General features: G+C 27.3%; 2 protein-coding genes across 2 annotated transcripts; both read left to right on the forward strand.

The window, feature by feature from the left end:
• Positions 1-316: 316 nt before the first annotated feature.
• On the forward strand, positions 317-3,406 carry LOC137837674 (1-aminocyclopropane-1-carboxylate oxidase homolog 3-like). The gene is made up of 3 exons (XM_068646770.1): positions 317-993; positions 1,876-2,197; positions 2,852-3,406. Exons 1-3 carry the CDS (start codon positions 470-472, stop codon positions 3,107-3,109), a joined length of 1,104 nt encoding a protein of 367 aa, XP_068502871.1. The 5' UTR covers positions 317-469; the 3' UTR covers positions 3,110-3,406.
• A 12,541-nt stretch (positions 3,407-15,947) lies between these two features.
• LOC137837676 (F-box protein PP2-A13-like) lies at positions 15,948-19,354 on the forward strand. The gene is made up of 3 exons (XM_068646772.1): positions 15,948-16,701; positions 16,881-16,999; positions 18,378-19,354. Exons 1-3 carry the CDS (start codon positions 16,360-16,362, stop codon positions 18,796-18,798), a joined length of 882 nt encoding a protein of 293 aa, XP_068502873.1. The 5' UTR covers positions 15,948-16,359; the 3' UTR covers positions 18,799-19,354.
• Positions 19,355-24,357: the final 5,003 nt, after the last annotated feature.

The following is a 24,357-nucleotide window of genomic DNA, read 5'->3' on the forward strand; positions in this document are numbered from 1 at the left end:
ACATGAAATAAATAAACATCCTTTCTAAACACATGCAACTCAAGACGTTGAAGAGATTCATGTGACTTATGAAGTTATTGCAGTGAAATGTGGAAAATGTATATTTTGTTTTACATTAAAATTAGGTTGATTTGAAGTGTGGAAGTGTAGAAGAAAGGGACTAAGATTGAATAAACTAATATAAGTAGTTCATTTTTAGTAAGCACAATTAAAAACTTGAAAATGCAGTTAAAAACTAAAAAACTAGCTCATAGTTTATATAATGTTTAACTTTGAAGGGAATTGAAATATCCACAACGCAATGATTATATGTCCATTTTGTAACATGGACCACAAATAGACACTATGATTGATGATATTTTCGAACAATTTTTTTTAATAAAACTATTTATTATTATTCGTCGTGCAAAAGAAAGTAACTATTGCGTCTTCACATTCATTCACATAGCACCGGAAAATCACAACCACCATGAGTCTTGCCGGCGCCGGAACTTCAATGCAAACATCCTTCGACCGTTTACTGGAACTGAAAGCCTTTGAAGAATCCGGAGGCGGCGTTAAGGGTCTCGTCGACGCCGGCATTACCAAAGTCCCTCGGATTTTTGTCATGCCGCCGGAAGACCTCGCGGCCTCCGGCGATCGGAGCCATACCCACTTCAAAATTCCCTTCATTGACCTCAAAGATTTCGCCGGCGATCGCTCCGTCGTGATCGACAGAATCCGGCAGGCAGCGGAGAAGGTAGGTTTTTTCCAGGTGGTCAATCACGGCGTGCCAGTGAAGCTATTGGAGGACATGCTGGCGGCGGCGCGTGAGTTCCACGAGCTTCCACAAGAGGTGAAGGGTGAGTACTACACTAGGGAGAAGACGAAAAAGGTGAAATATTGGACCAACTTTGATTTGTATCAGTCTAAGTATGCAAACTGGAGGGACACTCTGAATTGCACTATGGCACCTGAACCTCTTGATCCTCAAGAATTGCCTCCTGTTTGTAGGTAAATTTTGGTATACCAACATTGGAAAAAATGTTCTACCTGTGTCAAGCTTCATACACAAATTCCTTAATATAGAACATTTTTAATCTAATGAAAAGAAAGCAGGAGATTGTTTGTGTACTGGGATCTGAAAGGAAGCAGTTGCTAAATGCATTTTATTACTGCACAGTGCACAGCTTCCCTTGCTTACATTTATTGTTACAATGCCAATGTAAGACTACATATGTATGAAAATGACATCATCTGACCCTATGGATATTATTATTTGATTTGATACCATGATTTAAGGCAATGCATTCAGAAAAAACTGTTTCCAATGGTTTGTTTTGGTTTAAAAATCTCCATTAGTTTTTATATTAGACCTTTTGATTCATTTTGATTGGGACATGTCAATGATTCTTTTCATTTGATCTTTTGATTGAGTCTCCGTGATTCTTTGCAAATTATGGATACAAGACTTTGTTTGTATGGCGTAAATGGCAGTCATGGTTAGTATATGAAAAATTGATGACATTACAACTTCGTAAGATTGAGTGGTTAGATTCTGTGAAACAAGGGACTTCTTCGTAAGATTCTGTGAAAAGGACATTGACCAGCACTAGATTTGTTGAAAGTTTGTTCTTGCTTTTGTCATCTAGAATCGCTTGAAGATGTCTGAAGGAAAAATTGTTACTTTTGCAGTTTGACAATTTTCCATTACTGATAGAAAGCACTATGCTGCAACTTATAATTTTTTTACTTGAGTATACATATATTACCTAGAGAACAGGGTATTGTTTGAGAGTTTGTGAACTACAATGATTTGAGCATAGCATTTGGAAGAATGGATAATTAGCCACTCTTACTGTATAGGAATTATTTGTGTGCTAATCTAATTTTCAGGGATGTAATAATGGAATTCTCAAAGCAAGGTCAAGTATTGGGGAGCCTTTTATTTGAGTTACTATCAGAAGCACTTGGGCTGATGCCTAACCATCTTGAAGACATGGATTGTGCAAAGGGACACTTAATTTTGTCTCACTATTATCCATCATGCCCTCAGCCTGAACTGACTATGGGCCTCAGTAGCCACACAGATCCTGATTTCCTCACAGTTTTGCTTCAAGACCATATTGGTGGACTACAAGTTTTGGTCCAGAATCAATGGATTGATGTGCCCCCAATTCCTGGAGCACTTGTTGTAAACATTGGAGATCTACTGCAGGCAAGTTACACACAAATAGTTTTATCTAATTCTTTTACTCATCAATGTCAATTTGCTGCACTGCATAAAGATGAATAACATAATCACATCACTTAGAACTGTATATCCATGTTGCCTTAAATTTTGAACATACACATCTTTGTTTTTACTTTCATGTTTTTCTTTTCTCAGTTCATTCCATTATGTTTTGTTGGCTATCTTCACGTGCCTAACTTTAAAGACTCTAAATGACAGATAGTTAAACCTCTTCCGAGTTGAAGCATCAAAAGCAAATTACTTGCTGTAAATGGACCCCTTGCATCATCATTTGAAGTTATTTTAATAAGTGAAGTTAGTTCAATAAGATCTCATTCTCTGATACTTTTATATGATAGTAAGAAAAATAAATCTAAATCATGAAACTTATTTAAAGTTACGTAGTCTCATTTTACTAAATTATATGGCTTTTATGTTTAACCTTTTACTTTTCATGATATGATATAATAATGATACTTATTCCTTTCACACTTGTAAAAAAACTCATACTGCATAAAAATCTTTAATAAAGTAATTTTCGTTCTCTCCTCACGTGTTGTAAAGCTTGCAAATTTTGATATTCCTTGATAACCAAAATATAGATGGCTAAATGAATCTTATGATACAACACAAGTGCAGCTTCTTTCCAATGACAGATTCAAAAGTGTGGAGCACCGTGTGATGGTAAACCAAGGACAGGCCAGAGTATCAATTGCATTCTTTTTCACTCATGATCATTGTCCATCCACAAGAATGTATGGCCCCATCAAGCAATTACTCTCAGAAGATAATCCCCCACTATACAGGGAAACAACATTGCAGGACTTCAATGATCACTTTTATAAGAAGGGACTCCATGGAATCCCAGCTCTTTCCCATTTCAAGTTATTGAAATAAATACCAAATATGAAAAAACTTTCATGCAGTATTACATGTTGTTTGATCAGACTTAAAGTTACTGTATTAAAGTTTTTTCCTGTGATAATATGTGGGGTAATTATCACTAAGTTGGTTTTGTAATAATGAGTCTGACTCAAACTCTCTGATCAACAATTAGTTTGAGAGGCTTGTACAATGTAAGCATCATGCACATCCAAGAACACTAGAGAGATGTTTGCATCTTTAAGACAATTCTTCCAAATTGGACAACAAATTGCTATTAGGAGGGCAATTCTTCCTGCATGGTCATAAAAATTTATTGTGGCATTTTTTTATAAATTCTGGAATCAGTATTTTGAAAAAAAAAATTACATTTAGGATTAAATATTCCATAATGATAAAAAAACGTAGAAAGAGATATTTTATGTCGAAAGGAACAACCTTATGTTAAGTAAAACTAGCAACAAGACCCTAAATATTATAAGTTAATGACTTGTTGGAAAAAAAAAAACTTCAGTTAAATAAATGAAAATTTGAAAGAAATTTAGGGTCTATGTGAAGATGTTTTGTACATTAATTTGGAGTTTTTGGCATATCATTGCAACAAGGGAGTAATTATCAAGTTTCTTTTCAAACTTCTTAGATCTTACATCAAATCCAGCATAGAAAAATGTCTTGGTTAACTTAAAGGGCATTCCAATTAAGTTAAGAAATACAAACAACTCTCAAGAAGTTTGTTTATATTAAAATAACTAATACACGCTATACTTACTAATTAAAGTATAATTTTTTTAAGTAATTAAAAAAAAAACACCCTAAAGATCATTTATTTGTGCAATGAATTCCATAGATAGTTGACCTTGATGAGAGCCATATATTTCTTAGGAAAAGTCCAAAAAGGATTAGTGATAACAAGAAGCAATGCACTTAATTTTGGGCTAATTATCAAATATAATAAACTCAGTTATTTCTCAAATAATTGTATCTCAAATTTTCAAAACAACAATAATGATACACTCTTAGGTCAATGTGTGGAAGGGTTCAAATTAAGAGAATTTCATTTAAACTTTTATATGTATGATAACGTATTAGAAAGATAGCATGATGATAACGTATTTTATTTAAACTTGTATTCCTATTTTAAATGTTAATTAGCATTTATAATTTTATATTTTATTTTAATTTCTATCATAAAATTATGATATTTTATATTTTAAGATTACTTTTATACTTTTAATTATTAAAATAATTTTACCAAACTCAGTTCTATCTCAATTGAACTATTAAATCTTTGAATCCATGTTTTAACTTGTTAAATATAATTTTAAAAATATTAAAAATATAATATTTATAGGCTTAATGCATGCATGAGATCATTCTTCTTATCTTCACAATAACTTCTCTATGCTAAAAAACTTCAAAATCTTCTTTCTTCTTTTAAACACCTATCTTAGCTTAACTTCTACTCTTTCTATTTCGTGTTACATGAATATATTTACCATAAAAATTGAAATTTAATGTTACCCTAACACATAAGCTAAATTTTCTACCTCTTTAGTAATAACAAAACTTTAATCTGATCATATTTCTCATCAAGGTATAAAATATAATTTAATATCATCTTATATTTAAATAGACCTATTTTACTTTTATAAAATCGTATCTTTATTACATATATCCAAGCATTCAAATCTACCTAATAATTTCTTCATGTTTACACCAATTCATTGATTCAGATTTTGATCACTGGTTATTGAAAACGTTTAATTTATTGAATATACCACACATTTTTAATGTCAAAAACAATCAATGAATCTAAAAATTCTGAGTTCCTTTTTCTCCCTTCATTTGATCTTAGTTATGATTACAAGAAAAATGACAAAATAAATTGAGAAACCTGACAGACTGGCTTTTGACTAAGGGACCATTATTGATGAAAATGTTTAATACTCGTTTTACAAACAGTTGAATAATAATATGTGATGAATTTTTCTTAGTTTTCTCAATTTTCAAGAAACGAAACATGTCTTATTATATAATTCAATGATTTGTAATTTGGTCAAAATAGTGGCTAATGGGTTGATAAGTGATATGATAAAGTAAAAGTATATGAATAAAGCGTCATTTTTATTGTGTAAATTTAATTAAGTAGATATAATTCGAAAAAAATCAAATTAGTTTAGCAATTTGGATTATTTTTTTTAAGTAGTATTTAAACCAACCCAACTTATTAATATTATTTCTATTCGGATTAATCGAGTTTCTTAATTGTTGGAGATCCCACATCGACTAGAGATTAGGACATTTCATTGTATATAAGTGGATGCAAACCTCACCTCATTGAGCCGGCTTTATGGGGTTGAGTTAGGCTTAAAGTCCACTTCGTAATATGGTATCAGAGCCATTTCGAGCCTATCCTAGCGAGTGTTTGTGTTGGGCCTATCGTGCCACCCGCTATCGGGCCGCTATCGGACCACCCATAATATATAGTCCCACGCACGAGTTGGCAGTCTCGACGTGAGGGGGGTGTGTTGGAGATCCCACATCGACTAGAGATTAGAGCCTTTCATTGTATATAAGTGGGTGCAAACCTCAATCCTATGAGTCGGTTTTATGGGGTTGAGCCATTTTGAGTCTATCCTAGCGACCGCTATCGGACCACCCATAATATATAGTCTCACGCACTAGGGGGTGTGTTGGAGATCCCACATCAACTAGAGATGAGAACCGGTTTTATGGGGTTGAGTTAGGCCTAAAGTCCACTTCGTAATATTAATCTTTGAATATAAAAAGAGTATATATGATTTTATTTAAAAATTCACATTTTGTCATTAAAAGTATAAACAGTATATTTTACTGTAATTCTCTTCAATCAACTTGATAATAATAAAAATTACAATAAAAATAATAATTAAGGTTTCGACCTCAAGTACATTGAAATGGTATCACTAACGTCACTTACTGCATTTAAGGTATTATCTGCTTTGGAGCTTTGAGTTCCGTCATATATAGTTTTGTCTTTAAAAGGGGTTTTGGATGAGTTAAGGAAAAAAATGTGTATTTAAGTTGTCATTAGCCTCAACTCCTAAGTGATATGAGATTATAGTGTACTGGAACAAACATTCTAGTCAAAGATTAAGAGAATAAGAGTTCGTCTTTAGAATCATTTTTCCATTCCTACATAAGGTGTGAATTTTCCGACATCCGATATATTGTCTACTTTAGAGCTCTTGAGAATAAAATTGTGATAAAACTTTGAACTTTAAAATGAATAATACTTCGAATGCGTTGATTAACTATAATATAATGACATAATCTCAAAAGATTTGAAATCAAAATAATTAATAATATAAAATTCATTTGGCTCAAATTCACCTAATTTTGTATAAGTTGTAAACCAAATATTAAAATCAATTGAAATAAAAATTTGGTTGGTTTGATTGAGACTTAATGGCTAAAATTGTGAAGCAATTTGTTGGATTTAAAATTTTAAATTGATGGGCTAATTCAAATTGATAAACAACCCTAACCTCCCATACAAACTTCAAGGTAAATGTTGAAGTGTATGAGGAAAATGTATGTAAAATCACATATTATATTTTGAAATATTAGATTCTAGACAGAAATTATCTTGAATTTATAAATAATAAAGTATATATTATGACTTTTTTTTTATTGCGAATGTTAATATCATAATGAGATATTTTTGTTGACAACTATGAGAACAACTAATTAGAACATAAACTAATGCTCTTGTAAATAAATACTTGATCAAATAGAACATGATACTTATGTGAGGTTAAATAATTAATATTCCGTAAAATTTAAAAATGTAACCATGTGTGCTTCTCGATTTGCCAACTATTAACGTACTTCATGTGGTTTCATTTTAAACTCCTAACAATAATCTGTCAATAACTGTTAACACGTATTTGTATATTATAAAGTTGTTTTTATAAGGAAACATATATAAAATATGGGATCAAGGTTGATATGAATATTACGAATATTAAGGTTGTTAATTATGAATATTATAAAATGGGAAAATCTTTGGCAAGTCCCATGGTTGTAATATTTTAAATGCAGGTGAAGTGTAGCACTCTTCAACCTTGATCTTCAAAGATTTCTATTCAAGATTCATATCTCTAACCACTACAACTTAAGACTTTTTGTAGGGACAAGAACAAACTCTTAAGTATTAATATTGAACTCAAGAGAGAAATAGTACGGAAAATAAAGACAATATTTCAAAACTTCTCATATTTTGCTTCTAGGTTAATCATATGGGATGTTGTTTTGTTTATGTGAATGATTATGAGTCATAAGTTTAGTTCTAAAATATTTTGGTTTATGGATCACATATATTATTTTTATTGATAAGGCAAGTTTTAATCCAAGGAGAATTAATATCACTTCACAAATTGGTGGCTCTTTTTAAAGGTATGAATGGTATAAAGTTTGATATTAATTTGTATTTAATTAGATGAAAATTTAAAAACTAGTTTATAATTTTTATTAATAATAGAAATTATTTTAAATAAAAATATTTTTTTACTTTACATAATAGTATCTAATTTAGTTAATATAGTAATTAATTATTTGTTATCTTTAAATTTAATTTTTATTTAATGGTTTTTTTTAATGTGAATGGTGGTTTAGTATGTTGATATGTATTGTTATATGCTTATATTGCTTTATGAATGATTTGAAATTAGAAAAAAAAATCTTATAAATGTTGAAAAATCATTAGGAAACATTGTGTAATCTGAGTAAGTTGAATATATTTCTTGATTAACGTGTGATCACTCAGGAAAAGTCTAAATAGTGTGTAATCATTAATGTCGTTTGATTGCTCAAACAACATGGCGCATAACTCAAACGTTGGTTAGTGAATGAGATACTGAGACAATTCTCTCATTTGAAATAATATCACTAAAATATTAGAGGAAACACTCAAAGCGATATAGCTTATGGCTCAAACATTAATTTCAAACACTTAAGTATGACCTATGTCATGGACACTCAAGTGCCCTAGGACAATGGAGGTGTTTTTAGGAACTTTTGTTGGATTAATCCTAACAAGTAGTTATTACTCGAACATTAATAAGATGTTCAACCATTAATGAGAACATTTAAGCTGTGTTAATGAGAATGTTCAAATAATAATATGGTCAATAGAGTGAGAAAAATCTTGAGAGCACATTACTCTCAACTTTCATTCAAACGATAAGAATATCACTTGATCAAAATGAACATTACTTTATTTTTATTGATGGTGTTGCTCAAATGAAAAGAGTTTGTTTAAACTTAAATCATCAATTCAATCCAAACCTGGTTGAAATATATTCTTTGAAAATAAAACCTTAATAAAAAAAAGTTTGGTTTTCACTATTTACAATTTTTCAAATCGTTTTTCAATTTTTAAATTTAATTTGGTTGGTTGATTTTAAACAAAAGAGAGAAGCTAGAGAAACATAAAAAGAAGAAATGCTAAATGGCAAGAGGAACATAAAGAGAAAAGGAAATGGTGGGACATGAGAAATTGACCTAAGGTGACAACTTATAATTATGTGATACACTCAAGAATAATTCTTTTGGCTTTGATCAACTTAATGATAATGTTTACGGAAGTCACTTAATATTAGGAGTCAGAACTGACCAAATATTTTAATATTCATATAAATAACTTCTTTATTATATTATAATAAGATCATTTTTTCTATTAGTATCTAACTTTTTTTTCTTATAATAAGCTTTATTGGAATATAACTTCCTTATTGTTATAATAAGATTATTTTTCTAATAGCTTTTTAAATTTTTGATAGTAAGTTTTCTACCTTATTTATCTGGGGAAAAAATTAGATACGATAAATTTTAATTTGGATTTTGATGCATATATAAAATAAATATCATTCACTAGTCTATTTTGCTTAGTTAAAATATGTTTAAAAATATGATTTATTTAAAACAATGTTATGTTATAAGAAACAAGTTTTAAAAGTATACTTTCATCATTTATAAATAAATTTAAGGAAAAATATTATGATAAATTAGTTAAAATAATTTGAATCGATTAATTATTATAAAGATATGCATTAAATTTTTAAAAATAATATAAATGAATAATTAACCATTCATAAAATGGAAAAGGTAAATTCAATTCAATTTTTATATATTTGTAATTAATGAATTTAATAAATTTACTGGTTTGACAATAAGAATAATAGATAATTAGATTATTTTCTCATCTTAATATCAAGTAATTGGTTTGTTATAGTTGTCAAATATTATAGATGGTCAACTATTAAATTGTGAATATTACTCATAGTCATCAATAATAGTGGTATTTTTATGAATAAACTTGTGATCCTCAAAGAATTTGTCTTTTTTTCTTCATTCATGTAAAATACATAATTTTGATAATTTACTTTCTTATAAAAATTGATAATACTTAACTCTCCAAAGTGGCTCTTTTACTTTAAATAAAAAAATTAAAACATAAAATAAGATAAAAAAATATATACATTATGTCACAGTATTTAATAACATAAATTCGATAATATAAAAAGTTTATTATGTTCTTATTTATTTTTAAATCGATACATTTCTATTATTGATACGATAATTTTATTATACTTTAACTAATGATATCTTAATTTCGTAAAAAAACTTTCAAGACAATTAAATTTATTTATTTTTTAAAATAAGAAAATTTATTCTCCTTTCAATTTCTTTCTATTTTAATTTCTTATATTCTCATCTTTCTACTGAGATTTTTCATAATTTCAATAGTCTTTTTTTTCAAAATTTATGAACTAAAGTGTCAAATTTCATACAAAAATTTGAAAAAATGTCTCTTAAAACTTCAATCTCTTATTTAATAAAATCTTTCAAAGTTTATCAAATTTTCATTGTAAAAACCTCTTAACATGCTTCAGTACAAAATTTTCATGTGGGTAAAACGATAAGATTACTTAACTTTTAACTTTAAAAGTGAAATAGAAAGAAAAAGAAAATATAATCACAAAAAATGTAAACTAAAAAAAAAGTTTTATATTTTTCTTTGGGACATCTTTTATATATATATATATATATAATTATTAAATAGAAACTAATTTCAAAAATAAATAATAATTAATTATGTGTTGTCCAAATGAGTCTGTTGTCCAGATGAGTCAACCAAGTTAGCCAATTGATCGATATATTATCGAATAAAATAATTAATCAACTCGACACAATAAAGTGACATGAATGCATGTTCGACTAGTTGGTATCATCCCAAGAAGGAACATTTATCAGAAAAAAGAAAAAAAGAATAGTGAGATTTTTTTTTTAAGAGGAATCAAATAGAAAGAGAGAAAGAGAAAAAGAGAGATAGAAAGAGAATATTAGAATGAGAGAAAACATGAGTTAATATTCAATTTGTAAATTTTTAACATAGTCAGATTAAATTACTATATTGAATAAGTTATATATTATTTTATAAATTTATTATTTAAACTAGTTATTATTATTAATAAAAATTTATAAATTAGTTTTTAAATTGTTATTTAATATTAACTATTAAGATTTTAACCATTAATCATTTTATATTTTAAATTAATCTTATATATTATATACTATTTTTTTTCAAGTGGATTCATCCGAGTGTGATGGAGTGAGACTGGAGGAAGATGGGGGCACAGGATTGACACCTATGATATAAAATGAAACAATGCCATAATTAATAAAAAGTTCTCCTTTCTTATCAAATTCTTGTTTTCATCCTCAACACACTATCTTTCATGTTAATTATACCATAATAGTCATTAATTCGAAAACAATTGAATTAAAAATATTATTATGGTTGAAAAACATGTAATTAAAAACAGAATTCTGATAAGCTAATGATCGATAAAATTAAAGAACATTTCACATCAATTATAAAATAAAATAAAAAGTATTGTTGGTGTTGCTTGTTGTTTTGAGCGAGAGAGGAAAGTGCAAATTTTGTAATTATTGTGATTTTGACCTAATCAGCAGTTTTGTTGAGAAATGAAACCTATCCTGAATGCAATCTGTTGCCTAGTCAGCAGGTATGCTGAGTCAGTGCCAGGTATGCATAATTTGTTCCTCCACCAACACACACCAAAACTTGTGGATCTCATCTCTCCAAAAACTCATTTTAAAACTAAATTCCTAAAGAGTAAACCAACTTCTACATATTATTAATTAATCTCCACTCATCTCCAAATATATTAAATATACCTTCAAACTTTGTGGCTTAAACATTTTCATTTATAAAACCCTTATTAAAGTTTTATTTTATTTTAAAAAAGTGAATAAAGCTACACCTTTTACCACCATAATTCACGTATAAATAACTAGTTATTATTCTCTTCTCTATTTTAAAGATTTAGAATTATTTCACGATAAGAAAATTATTAAATAAAAACTTATTTTAAACATCAAAATAATTAATTATTATATTGATTAAATAAAAAATTTATTAATATTTAAAATAATTTTTATTATTAATATAAAATTATAAAATAATTTTAAATTAGTAATAATTATTAATTATTAAAATTTTAGTAAATAATTACTTTATATTTTAAATTAATAGTTATTAGTCTTTTGAGAATAATTTATAATATAAAATATTAGTAATTAAAATCTGATAGTTAATTTAAATATTAATTTAAAAATTATTTTATAATTTTTTTAATAATAAAAATCACTTTAAATATCAATAATTTTAATTTTTAAAATAATATCTTAACAAAGATAGTCACTGATTATTAATACATTATTTCATGTTTAAAAAAAGAGATATAGTTAACAAAATTCATAATAATTAAATAACATAACATAAAATTATTTTTATTTTGTTAGCTTGGATTTTTTTATAATATATTTCAATTTTCTATGTTTAGAATTTGTAGTTAGGGGGTGTTGGTTGTTTTTCTATGAGTTTGGTTTTGTCTTCGTAATCTTGTAATTTGTTTTCTTTTATATTATAATTGTTGAATTTTGAGATATGATATGAATATATTTTAAATATTAGGATTTATAATAATATCTAATATTTTATTTTAAAATAACAGAAAAGTAACATACGTCAAATCAACATGAGTTAGAGGTTGAGAGTAAACTAGTCCTGTACAAATTACAGAACTTAAGGTAGCGAGCAAATTGAAATTTTTTATTTTTTTTAGTTGATAGATTTACATGATCTACACTATAAAAAATATTATTAAATAATTTTTTTAAAAACTAACTTCTATTTAATGATATTTCGAAATTATTTCGTTTTATTATTTTTAAATTAACATACTTTTCAATTATATCTTTAAATAAAAACTTATCATATAAAAATGTGCAAATGTGATAAAAAATTATATTATTCATACAATTATATATGAAAAAATAAAATTTAAAACATCAAATTTACTTTTATTATATATTTATAGTTATACTTTTAAAATCAAAATAATTCATCTCTTATTTTATGTATTATATATATATATATATATATATATATATTAAGTATAAAGCATTAAATGAGAGACACAAATTTAAAATTAAATTGTGTTCGCACTCATTAATAAATTAAAAAGTCTAGAATAAATTCAAATAAATAATATGATTATTTATGTATCATTGTGTGGTTTAAAAGTAATTTCATATATCTATTATTGAAGGAAAATAAGAAACCAGATATAATTTAGTAAATAATAAAGTTCAAGTTTTAAGAATTTAAGAATAAGAAGATGTTATTAAAATCAGTTGATATAAGTGGTGGTACATTGTTTTTCTTGTTAAAGTTTAGAGGGGGAAAAGAGAGCCATAGATTAAAGAAATGTTCAAAAAATAATAATTAGGGTTTGGTTTAGTCTGATTGACCCATTCAAATAGTTTGTAATATGGATTAGATCATACTGAAAAATTTATAACATAAAATAAAAAATAATATTAGTTTATTAAAAGACATTATTTTTAGGTCCCTTTTTGGTGCTGTACCCTCTCTGTGTCTAAGGACAAGATGGGACCATCAATTCTTTTATTTATACCAAATATTACTATGCTTTTACGTTCAAACAAACATTCGATGTTTTATATATTATTTAAATGAGTAAATGTGTTCTTTTTTTATGTTGTTGATTGACGTAAGAAGGAGCAACAGTGTATGTTTCTTATGCCTGGAACCGAAAGTGGATAAGATCGATTATCCACGGCCCACAAACCAAACAATTTAATTTAATTCAAGCTTCTTTCATTATATGCTGAATATAAATGTAATTTCTTTAAAAAAATATATATAAATTAAAAAATCTTTTATTTTATTACAAGATATAAAAGAACCCTTTTAACATGGCTGAATTAAGGAGATCTTATATTATATAATCTTTTATATCAGTTTCATAATATTAAGTTAGATTTAAAATTTATATTTTTATATAATATCAGACTTATTTAGAATTTATTCTATTTAAAATTTATATTTTTATATAATATCAGACTTATTTAGAATTTATTCTAATAAAGTCGGTTAGTATTATTAGACCGATAATATAATATACTAACAAATTTTGTTATGATAAATTTTTCTCACACAAAGATCCTCTAATTCGTGTATATTTTATGAGTGATCGAATTATTATTAGATCACTTATAAATATGTATGAGTCAGAACATCTTGATTTAGGTTTAGGGTTTAGTATTATCATATCACCTACTATCTTCGATCACTCACAAATACACACACGAGTTAGAAGATCTTTGTGTGAGAAGAATTTATCCCAACAAAATTTATTAGTATATCAGATTATCAATTATCGAATTACTATTACATCAAATATATACGAATCAGAAGACCTTCATCTGAAAAGTATGTATTAAAAATCACGTATCGACTTATTTGTTTATATAAATTTATAATATCTTAAAACACTTATTTGCAAGTGAATAATAATCTAAAATAACAAGTTTTGGTTGATAAGCTCAAGAAAGGCTGAAATTGATTTTATAGTGAGAAAATATTAGTAATGAAATGATTTTGTTGAGCATCGAAAACGAGAGTTTGCAAAATTAAAATTGAAAATCGAAAATGAAACCATTGAAATGAAGCTGGGACGTTGATACCACACCAACTCATAAACCCGAGAGTTGGATCTTAGATGGGACTTTGAGTGAGTGCTAATGGATTTAGTTCAATCCACTTTGGATAACATTCTCCCCTTTCTTTTCCAAACTATCTTTTCTTCACCTCAACAACATTCATACCAAAGTTTAATCATATTACAAACTAGTTTATTCAGTTACAATTTACTTATCATAATCATTTTCATTATTTTATCTATCAATCTTCATATTAATTTTAAATCTAGTCCACTTTTACTATATATTTATCTATAGGTTGTTTTGTTAAATTTGAAACACTTTTTAAATTATTTCAATTTAACATTAAAAAATTATGAACTTACAAATTAGAGGGGAACCAATCAAATTTGAGAAAATAAAGAACTTAAAAGTAAACAAATAAAACTATCAATTTGTATTACAAAATAACTTTAAACTTAACTTAATTTTATAAAACTAAAATTATTATATAAGGTGAAGTTTTAAGAGTGTATTAATAATTAATGTAATATTAAAATCTTATTTATAAATTAGTTTTGTTTTATAAAATTAAATTAAATTAATATAGTATTAAAATTAATTTTATAAAATTAAATTAGACTTAAAATTAACTTTTTAATAATTTAGATATTTATTTCAAAAGGAGATAAAAATTAAATATTCAAGAATATATTGAAAAATAAAATATAAAAAAAAAACTCCTTTAATATAGATTTATAAGTGAGTTATTAATTCCTTTGATTGTTTGACTGAAAGTTTCCCGAACATTCTTTTTAATCAATGAATCAATTGACGAGTTTATTATACATTTTATATATATTTTAGATGAAAGGTCTTTGTTGTGTGAACAAAGCAAAAAAAAATAGTTATACTTATTCTATTGGGTTATTTATTTCATCTGCTGTGCCTTTTGTGTTCTTCTCCAAAGATGATTAATTTTTATTTTGGTCTTTTTGACTCTTACTATATATTCCTTTTGTTTATGGGTGGTGATTTAGTAAAGTTCTTTTAAAATAATATATTAATATTTTTCTTTTCTTTTCTCCAATGGTCAAAGTTCATGTTTGTAGTTTTTGTATCCTACATACGAATAATTTGATTCAAAGAAAGTGTATTTAATTGAAATGAGAAAAAGCGTAGAATGATTCAAAAAAAACATCAACAATTCTTTCTTTAGATTTTTTCCAATATCTTCATGTCATTGTTCCAAACAAATAAATATAGAAGTAGGTAATTTATAGGTGGTTCCCTTTTAGCTTTTGAGTAAATGTTCTAAATGAAAATAGATATATTCAAAACAAATTACAAAGATGAAAAGTTAAATTAATTGATATAAATTAATAATATCTATTTTTGTAGTACACAAATAAGAACTATTATATTAATATCATCCATTCTTTTTGAATAATTAACACAAATAATCAAAACAACATTCAATTACCATTTAATGACAAGTCAATCAAATTATATAATTATGACATAGTAGTGTCAATTTATATTATCATTCACAAACAAGACTTTTCCACCAAAACTGAAAACTCAATCTTAATAAAAATGAGAAAAAGTTCAGAGGGATTTTTAATGTCAATGAATACCATATTCTAGAACATATCCACAAGAACATAATATAAAAGTCTAAAAATGGAAAAAGAAATTCATGAAATATATATTAGTGCACAAACTCTCTCCACACATAATATATATATATATATATATATATTATGATGCAATTAATGAACACCCCATATGATGATATTCATGCACACTCATGGACACGTCCACTTTTAATCACCAATTGCTTTTTTTTCATGTTCCAAAATTAGAAGAATGGACCAAAGAAATTTCCCTTTTATTATAAGTTTTGCCTCCAGCTTCCAAACCACAAAAGTGCCTTTCTTATAAGCCAAAAACTCAGCTTCTCACAACCCTTTCTTTAATCCAAACTCACAATAAAAAACATGGAAACACCTTCACTTTCTCCTTCTTTCCCTCTTGTGCTCTATCAGCTCCTCCTTTACCACTGAACTAGCACAACAACAACCACAACCACATCAACATCAACAACACCATCACCAACAAACCCTTTTCACCATATTCTCCAATTCTCCAATCCAAACTTCTTCAATCACACACCATTCTTTTGCATCATGGGAGCTGGTGTTTCCAGAACTTCTGCCACAGAAAATGATGAACTTGGCACCTTTTCTTTCTCCTCCTCACAGACTACTACTACCCTTGATGATGTCCCTGAGAATTGCATCTCTTCTCTGATGATGAGTTTTGATCCACAACAGATTTGCACATTGGCAAGAGTGAACAAGGCCTTCCACAGAGCTTCTTCTGCTGACTTTGTATGGGAATCAAAGTTGCCCTCAACCTATAAATTCCTTCTCAACAAAGCACTTGGTGAACACAATCTTTGCTCCATGACCAAAAAACAGATCTATGCCAAACTATGCCGACCCAATTTCTTTGATGCTGGCACCAAAGTAAGTTCATCAATAATCTTCATAGTTCATAGTGGATTCATTTCCTCACCTCACCATCAATATCTGTGATTCATGATTCATTCATCTGGGTGTGGTTTTTTTTTCATCTTGTTTCCATTTTTTCCTCTCTCTTCATTGCATTGACTAGTTTGATTTGTTCCTTTGTGGTGATGATTTAGGAGTTTTGGCTGGACAGATGCAGTGCACAAGTTTGTTTGTTCATTTCTTCAAAAGCCTTCAGGATTACAGGAATAGATGACAGAAGATATTGGAATTATGTTCCAACAGATGAATCCAGGTGAGATATCGCTATTCATATAATCAAGATTAAATCATATCTAGTTTGTTCTATTTTTATGTATTTCATATGAAAATTTGCCATAAAAAAGTGTGTGTATAATTAAAGCCAACTCAAGAAACCAAGAACATGGAACTGAAACTTCAATATGTGCAATTAAGGTTGTAAAATGCTTCTGAATTCTGATCATGGTTGAAAAATTGTGTATTTCTTTGAGTATATAATTTATTTTTGTTATGGTTCTTGTTGCAATAAAAATTGAGCCTCTGAGTTTCTTCATCGATGAGGTAGAATAAAAAAATGGAACTTTTTCTTTTTTGGTAAAAGTCATTTTCGAATTTTCGAACAAATCCAAAGCCAGCACATGGAATCGAAAGTCTTTTTGTTGCCGTATGAATGCATTTGGCGCCTCCTTCGTATAATAAAACAATTGAAAAAAAAAAACATATAATAAACGTTTATTTTCCGAGGAATAATATATAGCTGTTTTAGTTGTTTCAGGAATGAAAATTTGACTATTTATTCAATTCAAAATAATCAAACCCTTTTTTAAATACTTTCATCACAAAATTTGTAATTATTTTAAATTTATCAAACAAATTAGTACTTTGAGGTAAACATATATAACTCATATTTTAATTTAATTTTCTTCTTGTTTTATTTGAGTGTGTTGCACTTTATACATGTCATAGAAATTTCTCATTTTCAACCTTTTTAATACAAACCGGAAACTTTTAGATTTTAGGTAGAGGCGTAGAGTGTACATATAGTGTGATTAAGGGACGAAAAGGATTTGTTCATTCAAACTATTTGATTGATGAAAATATTGATAAAATGTTTATGATTTTTGGAATATTTCACATAGTATTTAAATTATTTAAATTTTTTCTTATTTTATTAGAACTATCGTGTAACTATTACACGGACAAGTTTTGATATATAATTTTTTTTTAAAAATGCTTTTTGGCAATTTGCTTTAAAATATTGAGGAAAGCTATTAGTCCTAGTCATTCATTCACATCTTATATGTAAATTAAAGAAAAAAAGTGGAAGCAATTTGCACTTAGAGAATGCATAAAAATAGGTTGATAAGGACTTGTTTGGAAAAGTAATAAATCAATAATTAAAACAGAGTATTGTCAACTAACTTTTCCTAGTCAGCATCTTTTAGATAAAAAGAACAAGCAAGTTGCATTTATAAAATCTCTTGCAATAGCTGAAAAGGACTTCTATTAATGGAAAAGTAATCTTAATTAATTAACATTGTAACCTAGGGTTATGGTAGTTGAACATATCTTCAATAAAAAAAATCGTTTATTTTTTTACTAGTAAAATGTCTTCTATCATAAACTATGTTTAACATTTTTTAATTATGCAGGTTCAAGAGTGTTGCATATCTTCAACAAATGTGGTGGGTTGAAGTAATAGGGGAGCTAGAATTTGAGTTTCCAAAGGGAGACTATAGTGTATTTTTCAAGCTTCAATTGGGGAAGCCCACCAAGAGATTGGGCCGAAGAGTGTGCAACCTTGATCAAGTTCATGGATGGGACATCAAGCCCGTCAGATTTCAACTATCTACATCCGACGGCCAGAGTTCACTCTCACAGTGCTATCTGCGTGGGCCTGGAGAATGGGCCCACTATCATGTTGGAGACTTTGCAGTTAAGAAGCCCAATGGGCTAACAAACATCAAGTTTTCTTTGGCCCAGATTGATTGCACGCACACCAAAGGTGGCCTTTGCATAGATGGGGTAGTGATTTGCCCCAAGGAGTTTTCAGAAAGACTGAAACACTTTTAGGGGGAGAAATGTTAGGAACAAATTCTTTTGGACACACTCTCTTATTGATTGAAATTTATTAAAAAAAAAGTTGAAGCTATTTTATTTAATGATTTTTTTCTTTCGATTTTTGTAGTTTTCAAACCATTAAGAGAGTAAGTTGAAAAGAGGGTGTTGCTAGCACTTTTACTTTTGGGAAATTATACTTCACATTGTGTTTTCAGTTAATCACTTTTGTGAGAGCAAAATTAGGTCTAGGTTTGTTTAATTATCTTTTTTTTTCTGATAATTTTCTCTTTTATTTAAAAGAAAGGAATATTTTACTTGGGGCACCCTATTTTTGTCAAAAAGGAAGTCCTGAAGATGAGGTGGGAAGAGGAGTGGTGAGATTTAGTAAAAAAGGTGTGAAGAGTAATGGTGATGAATTTTGAGCCCACGCAATTTAGGGGTTGCTTGTACCCAGGCTTTTAGGGTGCCCTTATATTGGTACAGTTGTGAGTGTTCCTTTTTGTTCACTTTTTTTTTTTGTAAAGAAATTTAAATATGTGAAATAGTATTCAGGTTACATTTACTGTTACATGGAGTAACTTGTCATAATTTTGCTTCCTCTACCCTACAAATTTGAACCTATGTACTTAAGAGTTGAAATCATGTATAAATATTTTTGGAAATTAATTATGAATTTCAAAATTGGAGGGTCTCTACTTAGAAGTTCTTATTAACTAAAACATTGATATGATGTTAGAAATTTTACCTGTATTTATAAGTGTTTGATGGAGTTACTTTGTTATTTTCTTTGTAAGTATATTGTCTTAAGAGAAATAGGAAACTGAAATGGAGAGAACAATATTTTTTTATAATTAAACTATGAATTTTTATCATTTTAGTGATTATTGTTAGAAAAATAGGGAGTCTGTATTAGAATATTAAACTTTGTTGATATGCAAATTGTTTCCCTTCGAATTAGATGTGTTAGGTATAATTAGAATTCAGAATGAAACTGTTTTTATTGAATTAAGTAGGGATTTTAGAAAAGTAGAGGTTGTTTTAATAGAAAAATATGATGTGAACTTTACTTAATTCCCTGTAACTAGACTACTTGAACTTGATTAGTATTTTTTAGAGTGATTAGTATTTTTTAGAGATGGTAAGTGATTCTGGTGAGATCGTTAATCCGTCTCATTAAGATGAGATGAGTTAACCTTTTTAATTATCTGTAATTAAAAATGTATGATTGAATTTTATTAGTATTTTTTAAGAATGGCAAAGTGGGTCTGGTCCGGTCAGGCCACTTCATTTAAGTGAGATGAGTCAATCTTTTGAATTTACTAGTTCATATTGGTCTGGTCCATCTAATCCGTCAACCTGACGAGAACAGACTAGCTAGCCAATCAGTCCGCTCTTTTTTACTTTTGGTACCTTTAAAGAAAAAATATCATACTTTTGGAATTAAAATTAATAGTAATCAATATTATATACAATTTTATTTACACTATTTTTTTTATATCATTTAAGTTATTTAAATATTGTTGTATTTATTTTATTTTGTTAAAAATTAATTTTTTTTATTAGAATAATAAAATTTAATTATTTTTATTTTTATTTTTTATATTTTTATTGTTAAAAAGTAATAATTACTAGAATCAAATAAATAAATAAAAAATATAAAAAAAGGCGTGTCAGTTCAGCAGCCCACCAACCTTTCTATAACAAAGCGTTTTTTTGGAGCAATGAGGTGCACAATTGAGTGGATGTAACCCCTGATATTTTTTTCTTTAGGTTTTAATATGTAGGGAGTAATTACAATTTAGTATGAGTTAGAAATATTTTTAATACATTTTCTTTTTAACTGCATAGGATAATACAAATTTAATACAAATTTATTTAATTCGTTATGCAAGTAACTAAATGTTGATAATAGTTTAATAATAAATAAACAAGTGATTTTCGTATTTTATATTATATTTAATATCACAAAAATAATTATTACAATAACAAAAAAACGTTCATGTACATGTACATGGATATCTATATTTATATATAAAATGAGATTTTTTATTATAGCTGCTTTTTTATACACAAATTTATTCTTATTTTATTTTTATTAATATTTTATTTTAGTTATTTTTTTTTATTATTATCTTGACACTTTTGGTATTCATTTTTATTTTTTTAATTTTATTATCTAAAAACTAAAAGTAACTTCATTCAAAATTTCTCACTTTTCTTCTTAATCCTTTTTATTTTTCTCCATTCTTCTAATAATCAATTATACTCTTAATTAACCAAAACAAACCATTCATTCTTAAGGTAAATTCCTACACCTTAAAACTCGTGATATACATCCATTTTTTTTAAATTACCATTTATTTCACTAAAAAAAATAAAAATAGAATAAAAAAATTGATAAAAATAAATTGTATATTATGTATTATAGTTTTTTTTAATAAAAAGACATACACATATAGTAGTGATAAAAATAAAAAAATACGAATATATAATAATGATAAAAAAAATGTAAATACTCATGTTAATATTTAAAAAATACATATAAGTTTACAATAAATTAGGATATTACAATATGAAATTATAAATTTATAGTTTATTTTAATAAATACAAATACACATATCATAATAATAAAATTAAAAAATACAGATATGCAATTTGATATTTAAAAAGTACATAAACACATAAATTTATTATAAATTAGAATGTTTTAAGTATGAATTTATAATTTATTTTAATAAGTACAAATATATATATATATATATAATATAAATAAAGGGGATTCCCCTCTTTAACTGCTCTTAATCTTTTTTCTCATTTTATCCTTATATTAATATTTAATTTTATTATTGTTTTATGGTTATTGTGTCATTTCTTATTTTTTCTACCATATTTGGTATACGGGCGGTTTTGAATTGTAAGAGAGGTGGAAGAACGGTTTTGAATTGAAAGAGAGGTGGAAGAGCGGTTTTGAATTGAAAGAGAGTGGAGAAACAATTATGAATTAAAAGAGATGTGAATGAGCGATTATGAATTGAAAGAGAGGTGGAGGAGCGGTTATGAATTGAAAGAGATGATTTATTTTCAAAATCGGTTACATAAAGAAAGGGAGTTTATTTTCAAAATCAGAGTTTATTTTCAAAATTAGTTGCATAAATAAAGGGAGTAACTATTCAAATTCTGAGAAAAAAAAATATTAGAGAAAATAACAAAAAAATACAAAGGAAGTGTTGAAAAAAAAAAGAGAATAAGGAACAGGAAGAAGCATTGGTCGCTTTTTATCCTTGCACCCTTCGATCCCACCAATGAGTATCAGGTAGCTTCACGTGTCTTCCTCACAACCCATTCACGAAAAATGTGATCATTTTTTGTAATACATTAATTATTTTTTCTTTGAGTATTTGGGAAATGCAACATTGGTACAAGGATGAAAAGTCCAACACCACCAAGGTGAAGGATCGAGGGGTGCCCTGCCTCTTCGATCAATAAGGCCATTGGTGAAGCCTTGAAGCTTTAAATTGGTTCCTCTCATCCCGTAAGATCTTTCTCTCAAGGTTTACTCTTTCATTGCAAAGTGTTTTTTTTTTATGTGACTGTACTTGATAATTGCTTTGATGGTTTTACAATTGGGATTATGGAGTGCAAATTGCGAGTTGGTTGAATGATTTCAATGTTTAGTGCAAATTTCATATGCATATTTTTAGTTTTATTTATGGGTTACATGGTCAAATACTATAAAATACAAATACATTGTCAAATATTATAGAATACAGATACACATAAGTTTATGAAAAAAATTAAAAAATATGAATACACATAAATCTATATTTCATTTAAATAAATATAAATATACATATATAGTAATAATAATAAAAAAAATAAAAATATAAAAAATGCGGATACACAGGCGCGAGAGCGCCTGTGTTCCCGCTAGTATATATAAAAGAAATTATCATTTTTAACTTCTCTCAATTATTTTTTTATTTTATCTTTATATTAATATTTAATTTTATTTTACTATTATGGACATTGTGTCATTTTTTATTTTTATAAAAAATTTAAAATTTTAAATTTTAAAATTTTAAATTTTCAAACCTTAAAACCTTTTCGAAACACTCTAAATTTCGAAAAATTCAAATTTTCAAGAAATTTTACATTTTTTAAATTTCAAAAATTAAATTTCAAAAATTTTAAATTTTCAAAAATTTAAAATATATTAGGTAAAAAATTGAAACATTTTTTTTTTGAAATATTTTATGAAAAATGTAAGTAAGAATAGTTTTCAAATTGATTTAAGAAGCTGTATTTAATCTCTATTGGATCTAAATATTTTCACTATGCATAAAACTCACGTACCTACCCTACTTCCCATTTTTTTTCTCTTTCCTTTTCTCTTTCATGTAAAAACATACTTTCATTCTCACTTCTCTTTCTCTTATGTTTTGATTAATCTTTGTGAAATCCTAATTTGACCTTTGTCTTATGAAATTGTAATTGAAGTTTGTGACTAGATGGAGGGGAAGAACTTAACAAAAGGAGTTACGAGCATCATCACAACAATCGGTAATTCTCTATATGTGCATTTCAATTTGTTAAACACTAATTTGACATTTTTCTTATGAAATTGTGATTGAATCATGTGACTGGAGGAATAAGAAAGACTCAACAAGAGGAGACAAAGGGTAAGTGATGAAAGTCCTTGATCTTAAGATGTTTTCTGGATTTAAATAAAATTATACAGAATAGTGACTAAAATATATTATCATTTCCTCATGTTTTACGCAAAAGTTACTTCCAATCTGATTTACTTATTCACAATCTTGAAACATATAGAAACTTCAGTTAGAAGAATGTAGAAAGAGGAAGAACATAGAATGAGCAAGACACTGAACCCCAAGACACTATTTCCCGTACGCGTTCATATCATTGTCGTGCTTACCCCCAAGTGCAAGATTCCAATGTGAAGGAACATTGTTAAGAGCGATGTGTAATCTAGATTCGGTGCGTGTTGCATCCTTGAAAAAAAGTTGCATGCGCTTCTACATCCACCGGAGAGTGTAGGGAAAGGTTGGTGATACAACCCAAGTAGCTACGAAGATGACTAAGGAAATAAAATACAAAGCACATGGTGAACTGTCATCTCAACGACCAATTCATAACTCCACAAAGGATCACATGGACCTCACCAGAGGAGTTGAGCATAAAAGCAAGAAAGTAAGGGCTGAATTTTAAAGTTGCTTGAATGTAAAAGCAAGAAATTAAAGGTACTTGAATTTAAAGACAAGAAATTAAAGGTGTTTGAATGTAAAGAATGTAAAGTGTCAATCAACTTAAAGAAAAATAAACTCCAATTCTTGTCTTTATTTTATTTTGCTTTGAGTTGATTGACACTTTACATTCTTTACGGTCAAACACCTCTAATTTCTTGTCTTTAAATTCAAGTACCTTTAATTTATTGTCTTTAAATTCAAGTACCTTTAATTTCTTGCTTTTACATTCAAGCAACTTTAAAATTCAGCCCTTACTTTCTTGCTTTTATGCTCAACTCCTTTGGTGAGGTCCATGTGATCCTT

This window comes from Phaseolus vulgaris, chromosome 4 (assembly GCF_000499845.2).
Source record: "Phaseolus vulgaris cultivar G19833 chromosome 4, P. vulgaris v2.0, whole genome shotgun sequence".
Taxonomy (NCBI): Eukaryota; Viridiplantae; Streptophyta; class Magnoliopsida; order Fabales; family Fabaceae; genus Phaseolus; species Phaseolus vulgaris.